The sequence below is a fragment of the Leucoraja erinacea genome, chromosome 27 (genome assembly GCF_028641065.1).
Source record: "Leucoraja erinacea ecotype New England chromosome 27, Leri_hhj_1, whole genome shotgun sequence".
Lineage (NCBI taxonomy): Eukaryota > Metazoa > Chordata > Chondrichthyes > Rajiformes > Rajidae > Leucoraja > Leucoraja erinaceus.
In genome coordinates this window covers 18,705,351-18,727,393 of record NC_073403.1, presented here as the reverse complement: position 1 = coordinate 18,727,393, position 22,043 = coordinate 18,705,351, and the positions used below count along the sequence as shown (strand labels likewise).

General features: G+C 42.1%; 1 protein-coding gene across 2 annotated transcripts in view; it reads left to right on the top strand.

Annotated features, from left to right (window-relative positions):
- mpp2b (MAGUK p55 scaffold protein 2b) overlaps positions 1 to 22,043 on the top strand; it is a 528,409-nt gene that overhangs the window by 417,415 nt on the left and 88,951 nt on the right. For both annotated transcript variants that reach the window (XM_055657232.1, XM_055657233.1), the window contains one exon: positions 18,950 to 19,068. In XM_055657232.1, the coding sequence (XP_055513207.1) occupies positions 18,950 to 19,068 (119 nt within the window). The remainder of the gene's footprint in view (positions 1 to 18,949; positions 19,069 to 22,043) is intronic.

Sequence of the window (22,043 nt, the reverse complement as noted above, 5' to 3'; positions counted from 1 at the left end):
TCTGGATTGATGCGGGCTTTCCTACCAGAGACCGGTCAGAGATTAAGCTTCAGCAGCGGTGCAGCACTGGATTCCATCGCGAAGCAAGCGATGTCTTACCAGGAATCGCCGTGTTGGAGCTCTGGAGTGCTGCGACTGCCGACTTCAACACCGTGGAGCTGTGGTCTGTGGAGCTTCCAGCCGCGGGCTGCATTGACTTGACATTGCGGAGCCTGGGATCTCTCACTGAGGTCGCCAGTATTGAATCTCCGCCCAGCTTGGCCTGTGGACTTCGGGAGCCGTGGTCTCCAGTAGGAAGCGGCCGATTCAGGGGCTCCGTGCCGGTGAGAGTGTTCTTCTGTTCGAGGGCCTGAAACATCGGGCCGCCATTGCGGCGACTGTGGAGGCCTCAATAGGCTTTGACCACGGGTGAACAGAGGAGGAGGACTGAACTTTGGTGCCTTCCCTCACAGTGGGAAACACTGATTACTCTGTGGGGGGATATATTTTATGTTTTATGTTAAATTTAAAAATGTTGTGTTTATCTTATTTGTGTGCTGCATGGTAACTCAAATTTCATTGCACCAATTGGTGTATGTGACATGGTGGGTAAAGGGAACTGAAAGTATGGCGTTAAATATTTAGAAGTTGTAAGCAACCACTGGGCTTCTGGGAGCCGACACTGATTGTGGATGATCAGCCATGATCACATTGAATGGCGGTGCGGGCTCGAAGGGCCGAATGGCCTATTCCTGCACATATTGTCTATTGTCCATTGACACGCTGAGTTTGACACTGTAACATTGAAAGAACATAAATATTGTCCAAGTCAGGATAGTGAATGACATGGAGGGAAACCTATTGGTGATAATGTGCCGATGTGCCCTCTCTTGTTATCCCCTCATTGGCAGAGACTATGAGTCTGGGAGGTGCAATGATCTCAAAGTCAACGGAAATGTACAGAAAATCGAACAGTTTACAGAAACGAGATACAGGTTTCAAATTACCTCAGACCCACAATAACAGATTAAATTTAACTCTGACAAGCGTAAAGCGACACATTTTGGGAAGTTAACCCGGGGCAGGAATACAACGTGAATGGCAGGACTCTGGAGAGTGTTGTAGGACAGAGAGACCTTGGGGTATAAGTGCATAGTTTCTTGAAAGTGGCAACACAAAGAGCCAGTCTGTCTCTAGTTGCCAGGTAGTCCTTATCTTCAATGTGAGGCCACATGAGGTGATAGAAGCAGTAACAACATTTAAGAGGCATCTGTGAAGATATTTGAAAGATACCTTGGAGGTATGGAATTAATGCAAGCACGTTCGATTAGTATGCTGGAGAAACTCAGCGGGTGCAGCAGCATCTATGGAGCGAAGGAAATAGGTGACGTTTCGGGCCGAAACCCGTCCTCAGACTGAGGAAGGGTTTCGGCCCGAAACGTCACCTATTTCCTTCGCTCCATAGACGCTTCTGCACCCGCTGAGTTTCTCCAGTATTTTTGTGTACCTTCGATTTTCCAGCATCTGCAGTTCCTTCTTGAACAAGTTAGACTAGTATTATTTAATTTAGTTTAGTTTAAGAGAAACAGTCTGTAAACAGGCCCTTCGGCCCACGGAGTCCACACTGACCATCAATCGCCCGTGCACTTGTTCTATCCTACATACTAGGGATAATTTACAAAAGCCAATTAACAGACAAACCTGCACGCCTTTGGAATGTGGGAGCAAACTGGAGCACCCGGAGTAAACCCATGAGGTCACATGGAGACTGTGCAAAGTCTGTACAGACAGCACCCGCAGTCAGGATCATTACTGGATGTCTGGCGCTGTAGGGTAGCAGTTTTACCGCTGATGGACAGTATAGATGTGGTTGGCCAAAGGCCTTGTTTCTATGCTGTACAACTCTATGACTCTTGTTCTATTTTTTCTGGGTTGTTTTTTATCCCTGCATCTGCAGTTTTTTTTTGATTTTCAGAGACCCTTAACAGTTGGCTTTTCTCTAATCTGGGTGGGTTTGCAGCCAGCAGTGCAGCTCCATTGATCTGGCTACATGTGGCTCTTAACGAAACCCAATTTGAGATTGGTTATTAAAGCTGCATTCTGCATGTGTCATGATCCCGCCAATATAGTTGGACATTTTAGCAACATTACCATTTTTACCTCAGCAAGTATGCACTTGTGACCCAAATGCTTTTAGTAATCAGGTTATTTGATTTTGGGCATGCAAAAAAAACTGAGAAGATGCACTGATAATTTCCCTGCACTCCATAATGTGATTCTACTTCTACTTATGAGAATACGTTGGATGTCAGGTTGTTATGTTGCGAGGTTCCATTTTTAGTTATTGAATACAAACATTGCATACACATCCTCATTTGTTAATGGAAAGCATAATGCTTTGCGCAGGTAAGTGAATTACAAACATAGTAGGTGGTGGTTTCAGTTTTGGTTAATAATTACAAAATAAATTAATAATTACAGTAAAATTCTAATAATTTTTTTAGATACCTGGCTCACCTGTGTCATACTCACTTCCTTTAAATCCAGCAGGACCCCATTTCCTGAGCACCATTAAATTTATTTGTGCCCTATTTCCCAGGCTTCCTGCAGTACATTCAAACTTACCAGGCCCCTGATCCCCATGTTTGCTTAGATTCACCTGGTTCATTGAAAAAAAAAAGTATTATTCTACTAAGTAAGATTGAACGAAAAGGAATTAAATGGTATTAACAGGACTAACCTCCATTAGTCTGGAAAATCTACCAGTCAGGCTCTGCCAATGAGCCAGATTATAGGAGTTTTGCTCTAAAAGATTCCAGCATTCGGCACGATGCTGTGTGTTTACTTTACTGATTTAGCAAAGTATGTGGATGTGAGCAATCTTTCAAATTGTTGCACATTATGTACAGATACATGGATAGTTATGATCTGAAGAAGCTTCCAACCTGAAACGTCACCTGTCCATCCCCTGCACAGATGCTGCTTGACCTGCTGAGTTCCTCCAGCACTTTGTTTTTTAGCTCAAGATTCCAGCATCTGCAGTTCCTGGTGTCTGCATAAAAAGTAACTACTCGTTAATTTTGTATAATTGTACGTAAAAAGAATTAAAGTTCAATTTTACTTTGCTGATTCGACTGCATGCAATTATTTTGTTGTGCTAACTCCACCTCATCGATAAACATAGAAACATAGAAATTAGGTGCAGGAGTAGGCCATTCGGCCCTTCGAGCCTGCACCGCCATTTAATATGATCATGGCTGATCATCCAACTCAGTATCCCGTACCTGCCTTCTCTCCATACCCTCTGATCCCTTGGCCACAAGGGCCACATCTAACTCCCTCTTAAATGTAGCCAATGAACTGGCCTCAACTACCCTCTGTGGCAGAGAGTTCCAGAGATTCACCACTCTCTGTGTGAAAAAAGTTCTCCTCATCTCGGTTTTAAAGGATTTCCCCCTTATCCTTAAGCTGTGACCCCTTGTCCTGGACTTCCCCAACATCGGGAACAATCTTCCTGCATCTAGCCTGTCCAACCCCTTAAGAATTTTGTAAGTTTCTATAAGATCCCCTCTTAATCTCCTAAATTCTAGAGAGTATAAACCAAGTCTATCCAGTCTTTCTTCATAAGACAGTCCTGACATCCCAGGAATCAGTCTGGTGAACCTTCTCTGCACTCCCTCTATGGCAATAATGTCCTTCCTCAGATTTGGAGATCAAAACTGCACGCAATACTCCAGGTGTGGTCTCACCAAGACCCTGTACAACTGCAGTAGAACCTCCCTGCTCCTATACTCAAATCCTCTTGCTATGAAAGCCAACATACCATTCACTTTCTTTACTGCCTGCTGCACCTGCATGCCTACCTTCAATGACTGGTGTACCATGACACCCAGGTCTCGTTGCATCTCCCCCTTTCCCAATCGGCCACCGTTTAGATAATAATCTGCTTTCCCGTTTTTGCCACCAAAATGGATAACCTCACATTTATCCACATTATACTGCATCTGCCAAACATTTGCCCACTCACCCAGCCTATCCAAGTCACCTTGCAGTCTCCTAGCATCCTCCTCACACCTAACACTGCCCCCCAGCTTAGTGTCATCCGCAAACTTGGAGATATTGCTTTCAATTCCCTCATCCAGATCATTAATATATATTGTAAATAGCTGGGGTCCCAGTACTGAGCCTTGCGGTACCCCACTAGTCACTGCCTGCCATTGTGAAAAGGACCCGTTTACTCCTACTCTTTGCTTCCTGTTTGCCAGCCAGTTCTCTATCCACATCAATACTGAACCCCCAATGCCATGTGCTTTAAGTTTGTATACTAATCTCTTATGTGGGACCTTGTCGAAAGCCTTCTGGAAGTCCAGATACACCACATCCACTGGTTCTCCCCTATCCACGCTACTAGTTACATCCTCGAAAAATTCTATAAGATTCGTCAGACATGATTTACCTTTCTTAAATCCATGCTGACTTTGTCCAATGATTTCACCACTTTCCAAATGTGCTGCTATCCCATCTTTAATAACTGACTCTAGCAGTTTCCCCACTACCGATGTTAGGCTAACTGGTCTGTAATTCCCCGTTTTCTCTCTCCCTCCCTTCTTAAAAAGTGGGGTTACGTTTGCTACCCGCCAATCCTCTGGAACTACTCCAGAATCTAAAGAGTTTTGAAAGATTATTACTAATGCATCCACTATTTCTGGAGCTACTTCCTTAAGTACTCTGGGATGCAGCCTATCTGGCCCTGGGGATTTATCGGCCTTTAATCCATTCAATTTACCCAACACCCGACTAACCTGGATTTCACTCAATTCCTCCACCTCCTTTGACCCACGGGCCCCTGCTATTTCCGGCAGATCATTTATGTCTTCCTTAGTGAAGACGGAACCAAAGTAGTTATTCAATTGGTCCGCCATATCCTGGTTCCCCATGATCAACTCACCTGTTTCTGACTGCAAGGGACCTACATTTGTTTTAACTAATCTCTTTCTTTTCACATATCTATAAAAACTTTTGCAGTCAATTTTTATGTTCCCTGCCAGTTTTCTTTCATAATCCATTTTTCCTTTCCTAATTAAGCCCTTCGTCCTCCTCTGCTGGTCTCTGAATTTCTCCCAGTCCTCCGGTATTCTGCTTTTTCTGGCTAGTTTGTACGTATCATCCTTTGCTTTGATACTATCCCTGATTTCCCTTGTTATCCATGGATGCACTACCTTCCCTGATTTATTCTTTTGCCAAACTGGGATGAACAATTTTTGTAGTTCATCCATGCAGTCTTTAAATGCCTTCCATTGCATATCCACCGTCAACCCTTTTAGAATTAATTGCCAGTCAATCTTGGCCAATTCACGTCTCATACGCTCAAAGTTACCTTTCTTTAAGTTCAAAACCATTGTTTCTGAATTAACAATGTCACTCTCCATCCTAATGAAGAACTCAACCATATTATGGTCACTCTTGCCCAAGGGGCCACGCACAACAAGACTACTAACTAACCCTTCCTCATTACTCAATACCCAGTATAAAATAGCCAGCTCTCTCGTTGGTTCCTCTACATGTTGATTTAGATAACTATCCCGCATACATTCCAAGAAATCCTCTTCCTCAGCACCCCTGCCAGTTTGATTCACCCATAAACATGGGACGGTGTGTTTACTATGAGCCAGTGAAGCATAACAGCAAGATTTTATTGCTTTAAAAATTCTGAATAAAATGTGTCCCGTAAATTGAATCAATTTATAGCACTAGGATTTATGCAAAACAGTTGTGTGGACTCTGTGAGCTGAAGGATCTGTTTGCACAGTGTATTACTCTATGGAAATGAAAGAATTATGTTATGCTTTTTAATCCTTATTCTAGTCTTCAGCTCAAAAACATCACCTGCCTGTTTCTCGCTGTGTATTTTGCCTACTGCCATTAGTTGGTTCATTTATTAAGGGTGAACAATCAAAATTGTGGCTGAATGTGGTTAAATTATCCATGGTGGTGGATAATTCTTTAAGTTTAGTTTAGTTTATTATTGCCAAGTACACCGAGAAGCAGTGAAAAGTATTTGTTGTGTGCTATCCAGTCAAAAGCAAGACTATATCTGATTACAATCAAGCCCTCCTGAGTGTACAGATAAAGGATGAAGGATAAAGGATACCACACACAGTGCAAGATAAAGTCTGATTACAGAGAACTCAAAGGTCTCCAATGATGTAGATGGGAGGTCAGAACTCCACTCTAACTAATGAGAGGACCATTCTGTTGCCTGATAATAGCTGAGAAGAAACTGTGCCTGAATCTGGAGGTATGTGTTTTCAAATTCCTGTGTCTCGGGCTTGATTGGAGCGAAATTTAATTTATACATATATTTTTGGGTTAACAATCAAGCACTTAGTAAAGAAAGCCTTATATTGTGAATTGTCTGTGCAAATATAATATATATATTATATACATATTTATATATATACATATTTATATATATATATATATATATATATATATATATATATATATATATATATATATATATATATATATATATATATATATATATATATATATATATATATATATATATATGTGTGTGTGTGTGTGTGTGTATATATATATATATATATATAATATATATATAAATATGTCCTGGGAAACGGCGAGAATATATCCAAAGAAGATGTGTGAGAAGGCAAGAAAGGGATAGTTTAAAGGAGATGTGTAGGTCAAGATTGTTTTAACATGATGGGTGACTGGAACACATTGCCAGGGGAGTTAGTAGAAGCAGATACAATAGCAATAATAATAATAATAATAATAAACTTTATTACAGACTCGAAGTCCAGACAAGGGGCAACATTACATTAAATGAAAAATGCCATAATGGATAGGAGTAGAATTAGGCCATTCGGCCCATCAAGTCTTCCATCATGGCTGATCTATCTCTCCCTTCAAATCCCATTCTCCTGCCTTCTCCCCATAACCTCTGACATCTGTTTCAGAGGCATTTTGATAGATATATGAATAGACTGTGAATAGAGGGATGTATATCATGTCCTAGCAGATATGATGAGTTGGGTGCTCATCATGGTTGACGCAAGCATGGTGGGACAAGGGGCCTGTTTCTGTGCTGTACAGTTCAAAGTTCTAATATCTGACTGATATCATCAGTATGATTTCAACCTGATAACATTATGCACAGGTTACTTAACATTATTTTCCATTTTTTAAACAATTTTTGCAAAACAAATTAAATTATTCAACTTCAGGCGAGGAATTTATGCCTCATAAATTCACTTTATTAGATAATTTGTAGAAAATAGGAATCCAGAGGAAGTGGTTGAGGTAATAACTGCAGACGTTATTCCTCACAGCACTGGAGGCTAAGGAGTGACGTTATAGAAGTGTATAAAATAATGAGAGGAATAGATAGGGGGTATAGATAGGGTGAATACCTAGAAGGGAATCAAGATCTAGAGGGCATAAGTTTAATTTGTAAGGGGAAAGATTTATTAGGAGCCTGAGGGGCAACGTTTTCACACAGAGGCTGGTGGGCATATGGAACGAGCTGCCAGAGGCAGTAGTTGAAGCAGGTACTTTGATCACATTTATATGATCGTTCAGAGAAATGTGGGCAAAAGTTGGGCAAATGAGACTTGCTTAGATGGGGCATCTTGGTCAGCATGGACGATTTAACAAGGTTAACATATGATGAGCGTTTGATGGCATTGGGCCTGTACTCGCTGGAGTTTAGAAGAATGAGGAGGGACCTCATTGAATCGTACAGGAAAGTGAAAGGCTTGGATAGAGTGGATGTGGAGAGGATGTTTCCACTGGTGGGAGAATCTAGGACTAGACGTCATAGCCTCAGAATTAAAGGACGTTCTTTTAGGAAGGAGATGAGGAGGAATTACTTTAATCAGAGGGTGATGAATCTGTGAAATTCTTTGCCAGGGATGGCTGTGGAGGCCAAGTCAGTGGATATATTTAAGGCAAAGATAGATAGATTCTTGATTAGTATGTCAGAGGCTATGGGGAGAAGGCAGGAGAATGGGGTTAGGAGGGAGAGATAGATCAGCTATGATTGAATGATGGAGTGGACGTGATGGGCCAAATGGCCTAATTCTGCTCTGATCACATGATCTTATGATATGATTTGGATGGAAGGGCATGTTCCCATGTTGTGTGACTCTATGATGCTGTATGAGTCTAAAATCACATGAATGCAAGAGAAATTGTGATTGTACAAGCAGTATTCAGCCAATATGCGATTACCTATTGTTTAATCAAATGATCAACACACATCTCATCTGCGTTATTGAATAATGTGTTGAAATTTCCCCATCTGTTACTGTGTAGCAATAACTTTGGAGCTAACATAGAAAAGGCAATTATTACAGTGGAATAGAGTTATTCAGTGATACAGCTTGGAAGCATTCCCTTCGGACCAACATGCCCACACTGACCAACATGTCTCATCTACACTAGTCCCCCCTGCCTACTTTTCCTATCCATGTACCTGTCTAATTGTTTCTTAAACGTTGAGATAGTCCCTGCCTCAGCTACCTCCTCTGGCATTTCGTTCCATACACCCACCACCTTTTGTGTGAAAAAGTTACCCCTCAGATTCCCATTAAATCTTTCCCCCTTCGCCTTATGCCTATGGCCTATGGTTTTCGATTCCTCCACTCTGAATAAGAATCTGTGCTTCTACCTGCTCATGATTTTATACACCTCTATAAGATCACCTCTCATGATTTTATACACCTCTATTAGATCACTCCCCATCCAAGGAATAGAGTCCCAGCCTGCTCATCCTCTCCCTGTAGCTCAGATCCTTGAGTCCTGGCAACATTCTCGTAAATTTTCCCTGTACCCTTTCCAACTTGACAACATCTTTCCTGTAACATGGTGTCCAGAACTGAACACAATACTCTAAATGTGGCCTCACAAACATCCTATATTATTGCAACATGACCTCCCAACTTCAATACTCAATAGACACAGGATGCTGGAGTAAATCAGCAGGATAGGCAATATCTCTGGAGAGAAGGTATGGGTGATGTTTCGGATCGAGATCCTTCTTCAGACTGAAGGGGAGGGGGAGATTCAGAGGCAAGGAAGTGTATAGTTTGAGAACGAGACATCAAAGGGGGTGGAGGTCAGGGAAAATGTAGAATAGATCATTGTTAGCTAGGAGATGGTAAGCAAACAGAGATAAAATGTAATCAGGGACAGTCAGGTGGAGAGAGAGGGAAAGCAAGAGTTACTTGAAGGTAGCAAAGTCAATATTCATACCTCTGGGGTGTAAGCTGCCCAATCAAAATATGAGGTGCTGTTCCTCCAATTTGCACAGAAAGGTCAGTGTGGGAATGGGGGGGAAGAGTTAATGAATTCAATACTCAGCACTCCGACTGCTGAAGGCCAATGTGCCAAAAGTCTTTTTGACCACCCTATCTACCTGTGACACCACCTTCAAGGAACTAAGATCGATTTGATGGAATGACTTAGAAAGCTAAGGAAGAACAGGTCAGTTGCTGTGATTGAAGCAATCAGAATGACGGAACATTATTGTGATTTGAAATTACAGGAAGTTTTAGGAAAGAAAAAAGGAGAAACATATTATTGGATTGTAAAGTTGGGGTATTTACTACTGGGATTAATGGAGTCAGCACTTAAGAATGGGTTGAATGGGTGATTGAACAAGGCTAAATAGGGGGTGGCACGGTGGCACAGCAGTAGAATTGCTGCCTTACAGTGCTTGCAGTGCCTGAGACCTGGGTTCGATTACGACCACGGGTGCTGTCTGTATGGAGTTTGTACGTTCTCCCCGTGACCACATGGGTTTTCACCAAGCTCTTCGGTTTCCTCCCACACTCCAAAGATGTACAGGTTTGTAGGTTAATTGGCTTGGGTTTGTATACTTGGTATAAGTATAAATTGTCCCTAGTGTGTGTAGGCTTGTGTTATTGTGCAGGGATCGCTGGTTGGTGCAGAGTCAGTGGGCCGAAGGGCCTGTTTCCGCGCAGTACCTCTAAACTAAATCTAACAGCAGCCAGGATTAAAAACATTTATCAAATGAAAATTTTGCACTAAATTGGGTTGATTGGATTAGATGATCTTTGTCTATGTGGGGATCACTCTGTATTTACTGCCTGTACATGTAATTAAAGGTAGGTTGATTCTGGCCAGACCATAACAAACATTTCAGCCTGGATTAGTGAGATCGTATTTGAATATTGAATACGTTTTGGACACACTAACTTGAGGAAAACATCAAAGCCTTAAAAAAGGCTCCATAAAGGGAAATGGGACTGGAAGAATCACATTCTATGGTGTTATTACTCTCAGTAATTAAAGATTCTTGTGTAGGAGCTGCAGGTGCTGGTTTAAATCAAAGGTAGACACAAAATGCTGGAGTAACCCAGTGGGACATGGCAGCATCTCTGGAGAGAAGGAATGGGTGACGTTTCGGGTCGAGACCCTTCTTCAGAATGATCAGAAGGGTCTCCACCCGAGACGTCACCCATTCCTTCTCTCCAGACATGCTGCCTGTCCCGCTGAGTCTCCAGCTTTTTCTGTCTAATTAAAGATTCTTAATTGATCCCATCTCAACTAAACTTCAATTGGCGCTGATAAAACGAATGAGAGATGTGACTTTGGCTTTTAAACTTCTGATGCTGGCACTGATTGTTTAAGCTGGAGAGTATTCTAAAAATAAATATTACGAGTTTACAATTAGCAAGTCCTGAAATGTGAGTTTAAAAGATTTCTTTCCCACATACTAATTAAGTAGAACAGTGTTAGATGAAGGGGTGTTGGCACTGCAATGATGAACACTTTTAAATAAAAGTGGACAAGTAGATAATTGGGAATGATGATTAGAGGTTTATGAACGTAAGGATAAAGCAAAAAGGGTTACGTGCTCCACAGAACACCTGATTACATCCACGCTTTCGGGATGAAAGATTAGGTGCATAGATGGGAAAGGTGCAGAGGGCGACACAAGGAATTGCAGATGCTGGAATATTCAGCAAAACACAAACTGCTGGAGTAACTCAACAGGTCAGGCAGCATCCCTGGAGGGAATGGATAGGTGATTTTTTTGGGTCATCAAAACATTGCTGATCCATTCCCTCCAGTGATGCTGCCTGACCCCCTGAATTATTTCAGTGCTTTGTGTTTTGCTTATGGTTTAGAGGCATATGGGCCAAATGCAGACACATGGGACTATCCAGGTTGGGGTATCCAGGTTGGCATGGCAAGTTGGGCCAAAAGGCCTGCTATACAGCTGCATGGCTCTGTAATTTGTGTTGTGTGTAATCTATTTTAAGAGCTGGACAAAATTGGATGGAAGAGCTTTCAGAAGAAATTACAATTCTGGAGATTTGCTTGTCAAGCTTTATATTCATTGTCTTTCCTCAAAAGATTAATGAGTGGCAGAGAATGTATATCAAAACAGATTACAAGTGACCTGTAAGATGACAGAACATTGTGGGGGAAAATGATTTTTCCCTCCTCTCATTCTACACTATTTTGTGTTGCACCTATCACAATAAAGGTGATGTCTGAGGTAAGGAACAACTTTCTTACTGATGGATGATATAGAATTTGCGGTTGGAATGAATTGTGATGTGAATGAATGAACTGAGGCTATGAAGGCAACGGTGGACATTTTTGATGAATGAAGTGTTGATCTTTCATTCTCCTCTCTCCAGCATCTTGTACAGATGCTAACTTAATTATGCAATTATCCCCACTATTGGGTAGCGCCCAAAATATAAATGGCCGCCACTTTCTTCTAAATGTTCCGTCTACTATAAGTGAGAAGCTTGACAAGGAATAAATTTCTATATATATATATAGATAGATAGATATACGCACACACATGCACATAAGTACAAAGAAACAAACTATAATGATGCAAAAAGTCAAAGCCCATGTCCCCAAGTCTATGTAGTTCAGAGCTTATTTGGAGGTTATAGTGTTTAATAGCCTAATGCAGGTGTCGACAATCTTGTTCTGCATAGGGGCCAGGGTGCATATCTGTGAGCGGATGGCGGGCCACATCTATCGCGTGTACACATGGATCGCGCCCCCATTCTGCCCCGGATGGCAGGCATCAAATCACGTGTTCACAGAAGGTAGACAAAAATGCTGGAGAAACTCAGGGGGTGAGGCAGCCTCATGCAACCCTTGCATGTCTCATCCGCCGAGTTTCTCCAGCATTTTGTCTACCTTCGATTTCTCCAACACCTGCATTTCTTTCTTAAATGTGTTCACAGAAGGTGCACGCGATAGATGTGGCCGGCGGCTCTGCGCGGGATGCGGTACAGCCAGAGCTCGGCAGGGCCGGATGATTATGGGGAAAAAAAATCAGCCTGCGGCCAGATGATTTCGGGTTACGGGCCGCATTCGGCCTGGGGGCCATAGGTTGCCGACCCCTGGCCTAATGGCTGTAGGGAAGAAGCTGTTCCTGAACCTGGATGTTACAAGCTCCTACAGTTTTCAGGCTCCTATATCTTCTTCCCGATGGCAGGAGTGAAATGTATTTTGTGTGAAACACAAAATATATTGGCTACCGCAGGCCTTTCTTAATAATAGGAGATATAGAAATCTATTTTAGATAGCTATTACACTGTCAACTGAGGATTTGTATACACTGTTGTAAACATTCGTTTTTCTATTCTATGCAGAACACTTGAAACAAACCTTTATTTGTTTTAATAATTCCACGTTACTTTGCTGAAATTCAAACGCTAAGTCTACTAAAGTAACTTGGTGAGTTCCAAATTGTCCAGTCATAAAAAATAAAAATGACTTTGGGACAACTCTGACTGTGACTAACTGAACCCTTGACAATTTTATCCATGCGATACACAGGAAGTAGTGCATGACTGCAAACAACCCTTTGTTAGCTTCAGGATTTGCCTGCTGCTGTTTAGATATGAATGTCCCCTTGATTAAATTTTATCCCTGTATGCTTTGTCATCACCTTCTAGCTAACGATGATCTATTCTACATTTTCCTTTTGCCTCATCCCCTTTGATGTCTCTTTTTTACACATTACACTTCCTTATCTCTGTGTCTCTCTCTCTCTCTCCCCTGACTCTCAGTCTGAAGAAGGGTCTCAACTTGAAACATCATCCATTGTTCTCTGTTTTTATCTCTTTTTTATCCCTCCTTTTAGAAAGAATGATTCTTCTGCTGTTGTTTGCTATTTCATTGATGACTTCTCATGCCTCATTGGGGGAAGACCACTTTACAATTAGATCGGTCCCTGATGCATATATATGCAGCCATTTTCTCTACTCCCTATTCGTAAAGCCAGAAGACCCTGTCCCTTGCAGCTTTCTATTGCAATGGCACTGAAGGAGAAGCTCGACAAAGCATAATTCCAATGGCAGTTCTATTTTTAAAAGTCTATTAGTAAGTAGTATTTGTTTCTCATCATTATAATCAATATTTTTCTTTCACATCTCTGCCTTTATTTTTCTTTATTTAAACCCAATAGTGTTTTCCACTCCTACATCCTTCTGATTTTGGGGGGATTTCTCTTCACTATAATTGAAAACGTGGGCCATCCACACCAGAGTAGCAAACGTCACTACATCCTTGGCTCAGGATGGGACTTAAGTGAATAATCTTGACTTGAATACCTTTGACTTGAATAAAATATGCCACCACCACAATATTAGCAACAGGTTTCATGCAGAGTGTTATGCAACATAATTGGACCTTTAATTGAATGCTACCATTGCATTTTCAGGTTTGACGGCACCCTGATGCAAAGTCAATACTGAGTCAGTCCTGGATAAATGCCACTAACCGTGGCAACACAGCAGGGAATGTGAGTCCATCATTATTGAGACAAATGTCTTTCTGATACAAATAGCCACTGTCACATTCTTCACACGAAAACATGTTAGTGTCATGATCTTCAAGATGCCTATCTGAATATCTTAATCTTAGCACTTTTTAAAATTTTCAACTCAATTGCTGATTGCTTTAAAAGAAGCAATTAGAATTTATCACTATAAAGTGTTAATTTAGTTGTGAATAAATCAAAGCAAAGAGTGATGGAGAATATTATTCATGTAATGGATTCCATGTGCTTTTTTTTAAATAATAAACAAAAATTTCAATTAAAAATTAAGCCACATTTATCAGTTTTTTTACTTTATTGATACAGCAAGGAAACAGGCCCTTCGGCCCACCGAGTCAACGTCGACCATCGACCAACTAGTTCACACTAGTTCTACGTTATCCCACTTTCTCATCAACTCCCTACACACTAGGCGCAATTTACAAAGGTCAATTAACCCACAAACCCACACGTCTTTGGTATGTGGGCGGAAACCAGAGTACCTGGAGTAAACCCACGCAGTCACAAGGAGAACGTGCAAACTCCACATAGATAGAGCTCGAGGTCAGGATCGTACCCATGTCTCTGGTGCCTGCTGCAACACTGTGCTGCCTTTAACATTATTTTTTCCATCAATATCCCTAACGTTGGGGACACCTTCACTTGTAATATAATTACTGAACCCTAAGTTTGTAACAAATATGTGTCCTAATTCATTCTCTTACATTATCCATTAGCTAAGCACGGTTAATAAAAGTACATGTCACATTAGTGGTGCCGGTATGCCATACCGTCACAAGAAAAGCACTGGATTAATTCTATTTCAATATTTAATTTAATACACACTGCCATATCAGGCCAAAGTGAACCATTAGGAGTTAGAATTTTATGCAGTAAATCAACTGCGATCCCTGCCACTATTCTTTAACTCCGCATCCTCTACCTGTCTAAAACCTTTTGCCGACAAAAATGGAGCAGTGTAATTAAACAAGTTAGTGATTTGGGACATGAGGGAACAAGATGAGCAAGTGGGTATCTCCTTAAATCGAATATATTTAAAGATGGCCAAATAAACCAAGGAAATAATGATCAAGGAAAAACTCAGATTTTCAGATTTACTGATTTACTTTATTCAGAATAAACTGAGAGGGGAGTGGTGATGTTAATTTCAAAGCCGATCCGGAAAGAGAAATATGTTTGGATGTAGATTTCAGAGTGACAGTGAGGAAAAGGTGAGGAAATTTGATATTTCCTTAAGAGCTTCAATAAATGAAGGATTGACACATCTTACTGTAATTACGTACACAAATACCTTGCTTAATGTTTATGATGTGTTTTTGGGGACAAGAGTGGGAGTGGGAGTGGAATTGCTGTTAAAAGGAATCATTATCATATTATATGAAGAACCATGTGCTGTCAGCACTGCAGCGACGGGAATGTGGTACAGGTTTGAGTGTGTGCATGTGTGAGTGTGTCAGTGTGTGTGAGTGTGTCAGTGTGGGTGTGTCAGTGTCAAGTCAAGTCAACTTTATTTGTCACATACACATACAAGATGTGCAGTGAAATGAAAATGACAATGCCTGATGATTGTGCAAAACAACAGAACAGAACCAGTATTTACATTTTAGAAAAATAAAAAGATACAACACAACTGTAAATTAGTGAGTGTGGGTGTGTCAGAGTGAGTGTGTGTCAGTACGTATGTGTGTATGTGTGAGTGTGTGTGTGTGCGTGCAGTTAAAGCAATTATTTTTATGCGTTCTAATTGTCTTGTCTTTGCTTGCAGCTGTATTTAGCATGAATAAAACATGCCATGTATATTTAAAGAGTTGCAGATTTGCTTTATGTGCATAATATAAGGTAGATTCATTAAGGCATCTTCTCGCAGTTTATTCCCAGTGTCAGCCATAACCTTTCTCCTACAGGGCCACCTGCTGCTCAAAGAAATAGCAGTAGAACAATGTGGTGCCTATTCCAGATGTACCTGCTGCTGAGTCTACCGACCGGAAACAGTCACATCTTCCATTAACCTGCTTCATTGCTTCTCTCTTGTCGATTGAATTGATTGAAACAGACAGCACGGGAACAGGCCCTTCGGCCCACCCAGTCAAAGCCGTCCATCGTTCTCCTTATTCTTCTTCTATGTAGTGTTTTTTGGCGGTTGGCAAACAACTTTTTTGGTGCATTACCGCCACCAACTGGCATGGAGTGTGGATCAAACAACACCATTACATATACTAATAACCTATATCCTTCCGAACAAATTGGTTACCCTAAGAAAAAGCAACAGGATTTGATAGCACTTATATGAACTACCTTGCAAAATATCTACCAAATCAAATTGTACTCTTTCTTTTCTGAACTGCTCACTCATCCGTCCCCTCTCTTCCTCATACCTCTCACAATGTACAATGACATGCTCCATTGTCTCTTCTTGCCCACAGTATTCACATCTGCCAGTATTATGCTTGCCTATTAAAAAAAGTGTACTGTTCAGACCAGTGTGTCCAAATCTTGAAATTACTGTCTCCTCTTTTCAGTTTTTTCCTGCACATCTCATTTCTCCCACTTTCCTCTGGACTCTGTAGAACCACCGTCCTTTCCGCCCATCGTTCACCTGTTTACACCAGTTCTATGCTATATGCTATGCTAGATAGAGTGGATGTTAACAGTAGTGGGAGAGTCGAGAACAAGAGGGCACAAACAGCCTTAGAATAAAAAGGTGTATCTATAGAATGTAGATGAGGAGGAATGTCCTTAGCCAGGAGGGTGGTGCATCTGTGGAATTCTTTTCCACAGAAGGCGGTGGAGGCCAATCACGGGGTATTTTTAAAGCGGTGATTGATAGGTTAATTGATACGGGCATCAAAGGTCACGGTAAAAGGCAGGAGAATGGGGTTGAGAGGGAAAAATATATCAGCCATGATCAAATGGTGGAGCAGACTCGATGGGCCAAATGGCCTAACTCTGCTCCTATGTCTTATGGTCTCATGAAGCTACGAAGTTGCAAACACCACACAGACAGCACCCGAGGTCAGTATTGAGCCCGGTTCTCTGCCGTTGTGAGGCAGCGGCTCTACCAGCTGCGCCACTGTGCACCGTTGAGATTAGTAATCCCTCACGTGGTCCTGCATTGCTAAAACTGAGAAGCTGATATTTGTGGGCACATTGGGTTTGATTGCTCTAATTCCCACCAATGTTTCACCTGAGAGCCTCAGTATTTGATGACCAGATCCGTAAGAACCCAGCTGTATGTGCCAGGTGTGGTGTGGGTCAGAATAATAATTCTATCAGATTATTAGGTTAACAACATGATTGGACTCTGGTCAGTTAGTCATGCCCCACTGGCCAGTTCCATGCTCTTACATGGTCAGAATGATTTACTTGCTGTTCTTACACATTAGTAACATTGTTAAATGTATGATAATTGTCAAGTCGTGTATGATCAATGCCACAATTACATAAGTCTGAAGAAGGGTCTCGACCTGAAACATCACCCATTCCTTCTCTCCAGAGATGCTACCCATCCCACTGAGTTACTCCAGCTTTTTCTGTCTATCCACAAGTACCCGAGCTTGGGTTGAATTTGGATATTATCCAGGAAGCACGGTTCTGCGGCTGGCAGAGCCCCCACAGCGCCAGAGACCCAGGTTTGATCCTGAAACCAGGTGCTGTCTTTGTGGAGTATTACGTTCTCCCTGCGACCACGTGGGTTTCCTCCGAGTGCTCCAGTGTTCTCCCACATCCCAACGAAGTGTGGGTTTGTGGTTAATTGACTTCTGTAAAATTGATTCTAATGTGTTGGGAGTCCATGAGAAATTGGGATAACACAGAGCTAGTGTGAAAGGGGGAATTGATGGCCGGCACTGGCTCAGTGGGCTGAAGGGTCTGTTTCAATGCAGCATCTCTAATACTAAAAAAACATTTTTACATCAGTTTCAGTTCCCCCCCCCCCCCCCCCCCCAGGTCAATGTCTCATTAATTACCAATTGTATTTACCACACTTAAATCTTCCTCGATTAGCAACCTTATCTTTCCCCATTGCCTTCCTAGCCTGAAGCTCCCCTCTTCCCAGCCACATTGCAAATTCCAAGACATCCCATCTCACTTTCATTGACTATTGACATCCATTGACTTGCAATCTGCTCCCTGTTCCAATATTATTAATAGCAATTTTATTCTTTTTCCCCATTGCCAAATTTTTTTTTTTTCCTAGCCTGAAGCTTCTCCTCACTTCCTCCCACTCTGCAAATCCTCCTCCAACACAATATCCACTTGTTATGTAAAAGGTTCTAAGAAAGTGATTTAAAACAAATAAATTGCATAGGTACAACCTTCAACTTCCTTATTTACGATCATTTACTCCCACTTTTTCTGATGCCTTTTCCTTGCATAATGCCTTCTGTTCCAATATTATTAATGGAATGTAATATTTTGGGATTCCTTTTCTCAGAGCCCAGATCCTCTCTCAAATTATTTTTTTTCAGTTTACTTTATACCTTCTCCTCACTTCCTCCTCTGTACCCTCCTCTGTACCCCTTTTCCTCACTTCCAACACATATTCCACTTGTTATGTAAAAGGTTCTAAGAAAGTGATTTAAAAAAAAAAATTGCATTGGTACAACCTTCAAAATAATTATACGATCCTTTACGCCACTTTTTCTGAGAAGTACAACTCAACTAAAGATTTGTTGTCATAATGCCTGGGTATCAGGCCATGCAATTGACCAATTAATTTGTATTCATCCTTTGGTTTAGTTTGGTTTAGTGATACATCATGAAAACAGGCCATTCGGCCCACCGAGTCCATGCCAACCATCAACTAGTTCACACTAGTTCCCTTTCTCATCCACTTCCCACACAGTAGGGGCATTTTTTATAATGGCACCAACCCGCATACCGTTGGGATGTGGGAGGGTAACTGAGCACCCTGTGGAAACCCACATGTTCACAGGGCGAACGTGCAAACTCCATACGGACAGCACCCAAGGTCGAAACCCTGGTCTCTGGCGTGGCGAGTCAGCAGCTTGACCACCTGCGCCACTGTGCTATTAAAGATGTTTAATGGTTTCCATACGTAGAAACTTCCAAACTGAAATGTACACTTTGTTTTCTCTGCAGCTATGCAGCAGGTCCTGGACAACTTGAATGACTTACCAAACTCTACTGGAGCCAAGGATCTAGACTTGCTCTTCCTGCGAGGAATCATGGAAAGCCCAATTGTTCGGTCACTAGCTAAGGTAGCTATTTATTCTGTGTACATTTCTGTGTTGCATTCTCTGCTTTGTGTTTTTTTCCTAAGAAAAGTGTCAATCAAAATAAACCACAATGAAATAAGATGAAACTTCATCTATTGGAAATGAAGTTGGAAAGGGTGCAGAAGAGATTCACCAGCTCGGACTTGCAGTCTTGAGATGTCAGGAGAGGTTGGGTAGGCTCAGACCTTTTGTTTCGGAACGTAGGATGCTGAGGGATAACCTTATTGAGGATTATAAAATCATGAGGGACCATGGATAAAGTCAAACTCACAGTATTTTTGCCAGCGAAGAGGATTCTAAAACTAGAGGACGTGAGCTTCAGGTGGAGGGGAGTTATTTAAGAGGAAGATAAGCCATGATCATACTGAATGGTGGTGCTGGCTCGAAGGGCCGAATAGTCTAATACCGCACCTAGTTTCTATGAACCTCAGGGGCAACTTTTTTGTTCAGTGTGTCGTCCATATTTGGAATGAGCTTCCAGCAGAAGCTATAGCAGCGGATACAATTTTGACTTTTAAAAGACACTAGACCAAGTGCAGACCCATTGGGTCTGCTCCCTCAATGCAATATTGCATCACTGATCTGTTCCCCCAATGCAACCCGTTCCATCAACACAATATTCCACCACTTTCTCTTTCCCCTCCCCCCTCCCCCCTCTCCCCCTTCTCCTCTTTCCCCTCCGATCCTTGGCACAGTGAAATAATGTGGGGGTCGGGGTCTGGGGGTGGTGGGGTGAATCACCCCGTGTGTGGGTCGGGGTCCGGTGCTACTGCAGCAAGGTTAGTGACGGGTGGGCGGAGGGACCTGACTGCAGCTGACGGGGATGTTGCCGGGTGTTGTGTCCCCGTGTGTCTGATGGCCGGACAGTGCTGATCCCGTGGGGAGAGTGGGGGCTGTCCCGAGGGATCCGCTCCTTCCACCGCTTACACTGGGTGTTTGAGTGTCCCTTGGTGCTCGGGTTCAGAAAGCTCAGTCACCCTACAACCCCGGGCGGTCGTGGGCCGGGACTTTCCCTCAATCGCCAGCACGCTGCCCTTTCGCAGGTCAGTCACAAAAAGCATTTGTATCTTCTCTCTGTCCGGGAGCAGCAGTGATGTGGCGGTTTTTACCAAGTAAGAACGTACATGTTGCATGTGTGGTACTGCAGAAGGCTTGAGCGACTCCGTGCGTCACCTGCCTTGCGAGTGCATTATGACGTAACTCTTTTTTTTTCTCCAAAATTGGTGGGTTTTCAGGCTGTTTTTAAAATGTCAACGTTTAATAACGTCGGAAATATAGGTGGAAATGTGACAGGAAGATGTTTATCGCCACCACGGGAAAAATGTGAGTTGGATGTGTGAAAATGGGAAGGCTGTGGCCTAGAGTTTGGAAGAAGATAGGAATTAACCATTGACACAGAGACACATCATGGGCACAAACCATAGACTTTTAGTTATATAGAGATTTGGACAGGTATATGGATAGACCGGGCTGAGAGGGCTATCAGCGAAATGCAGGCAAATAGGTCCAGACCAATATGCTGACTTGGTCGTCAAGGACAAGGTGGGCTGGAGGGCCTGTATCCTTGCTGTGCAGCTATATGACTCCATTGCAGGCTGATCTCTTCTGCTGTACAGATTTTGCAAATCTTTTGTGAATGTAATTAAAAGCATACACAGCTACGGCTTTCAACTTAACTGCTGACTAAACATTTAATTGAGTAAAACAGGTTGATTCCTCTCGGGGTTCAACAGGGTGATGTGAAGAGCTAACTGAATATCTTGATTAAATTGATCCAAATTAAATTGATCCAAATAATTCTGACAGATAACCTTGTTCTTTCCTCGAAACGGCTTCATATGTGAAGAGCATTTTAACAGGAAACTGTGTGCCATCTTTAATAGTTAAAGGATGCTATGTGTTTTAACAACATAAATGAAAAGCGTTTTACATAATCTTCAATGGTTTAAATATAAAGCAGCTTCAGTTTTAGTTTAGTTTAGAGATCCAGTGCGGAAACAGGCTCTTTGGCCCACCAAGTCCACGCTAACCAGCAATCCCCGCACACTATTTTACAGTAGCCAATGAACCTACAAACCTGTACGTCTGTGGTGTGTGGGAGGAAACTGTAGCTCCTGGAGGGAATCTACGCAGGTCACAGGGTGAACGTACAAATTCCGTACAAACAGCACCCGTAGTCGGGAACAAACCTGGGTTTCTGGCGCTGTAAGGCAGCAACTCTACTGCTGTGCCACTGTGGCACCCCTGTTCTCTTCTGAATTAAAGGGTTTCAAATGGTCTTTTATTGTCACATGCACCAATTAAGGTACAGTGATATTCGTGTTACCATACAGCTATATTAAAAAAAGCAACAAGACATACAACTACATAAAAGTTAGCATTAACATCCACCACAGCAGTTTCCCCGCATTCCTCACGGTGATTGAAGACAATAAAGTCTAATTGTGAGCAAATTCTAAATATTGTTTTTTGGAACAATTTTTGGATCGGTTTTTGTTCCCGTGCTTAAGATTTGCCAGGCAGTCTGCAGGGAGGAATTTTATCTTGGACGTTTTCTGATGAAAGATTCTTCAGTGCTATCATAGCTGGAGATACTGGAAATTGCCCAGCATATGTTATTGTTGGCAGGAGAATTCTGCACATAGAATACTGGAGTTACTCAGCGGGACAGGCAGCGTCTCTGGAGAGAAGGAATGGATCGAGTTTGAAGTTCAGTTCAGACAGTCTGAAGAAGGGTCTCGACCCGAAACATCACCCATTCCTTCTCTCCAGAGATGCTGCCTGTCCCGCTGAGTTCTCCAGCACTTTGTGTCTATCTTCAATTTAAACCTGCATCTGCAGTTCTTTCCTACTCTACAACAAAGGCAGGTCACGAGAGTACGTCAAGCACTGCTAAATACGCGTGTCTTACTTTGTAAGATCAGCCAATTAATTGGGAAAGCAATTTCTTTCAAGCC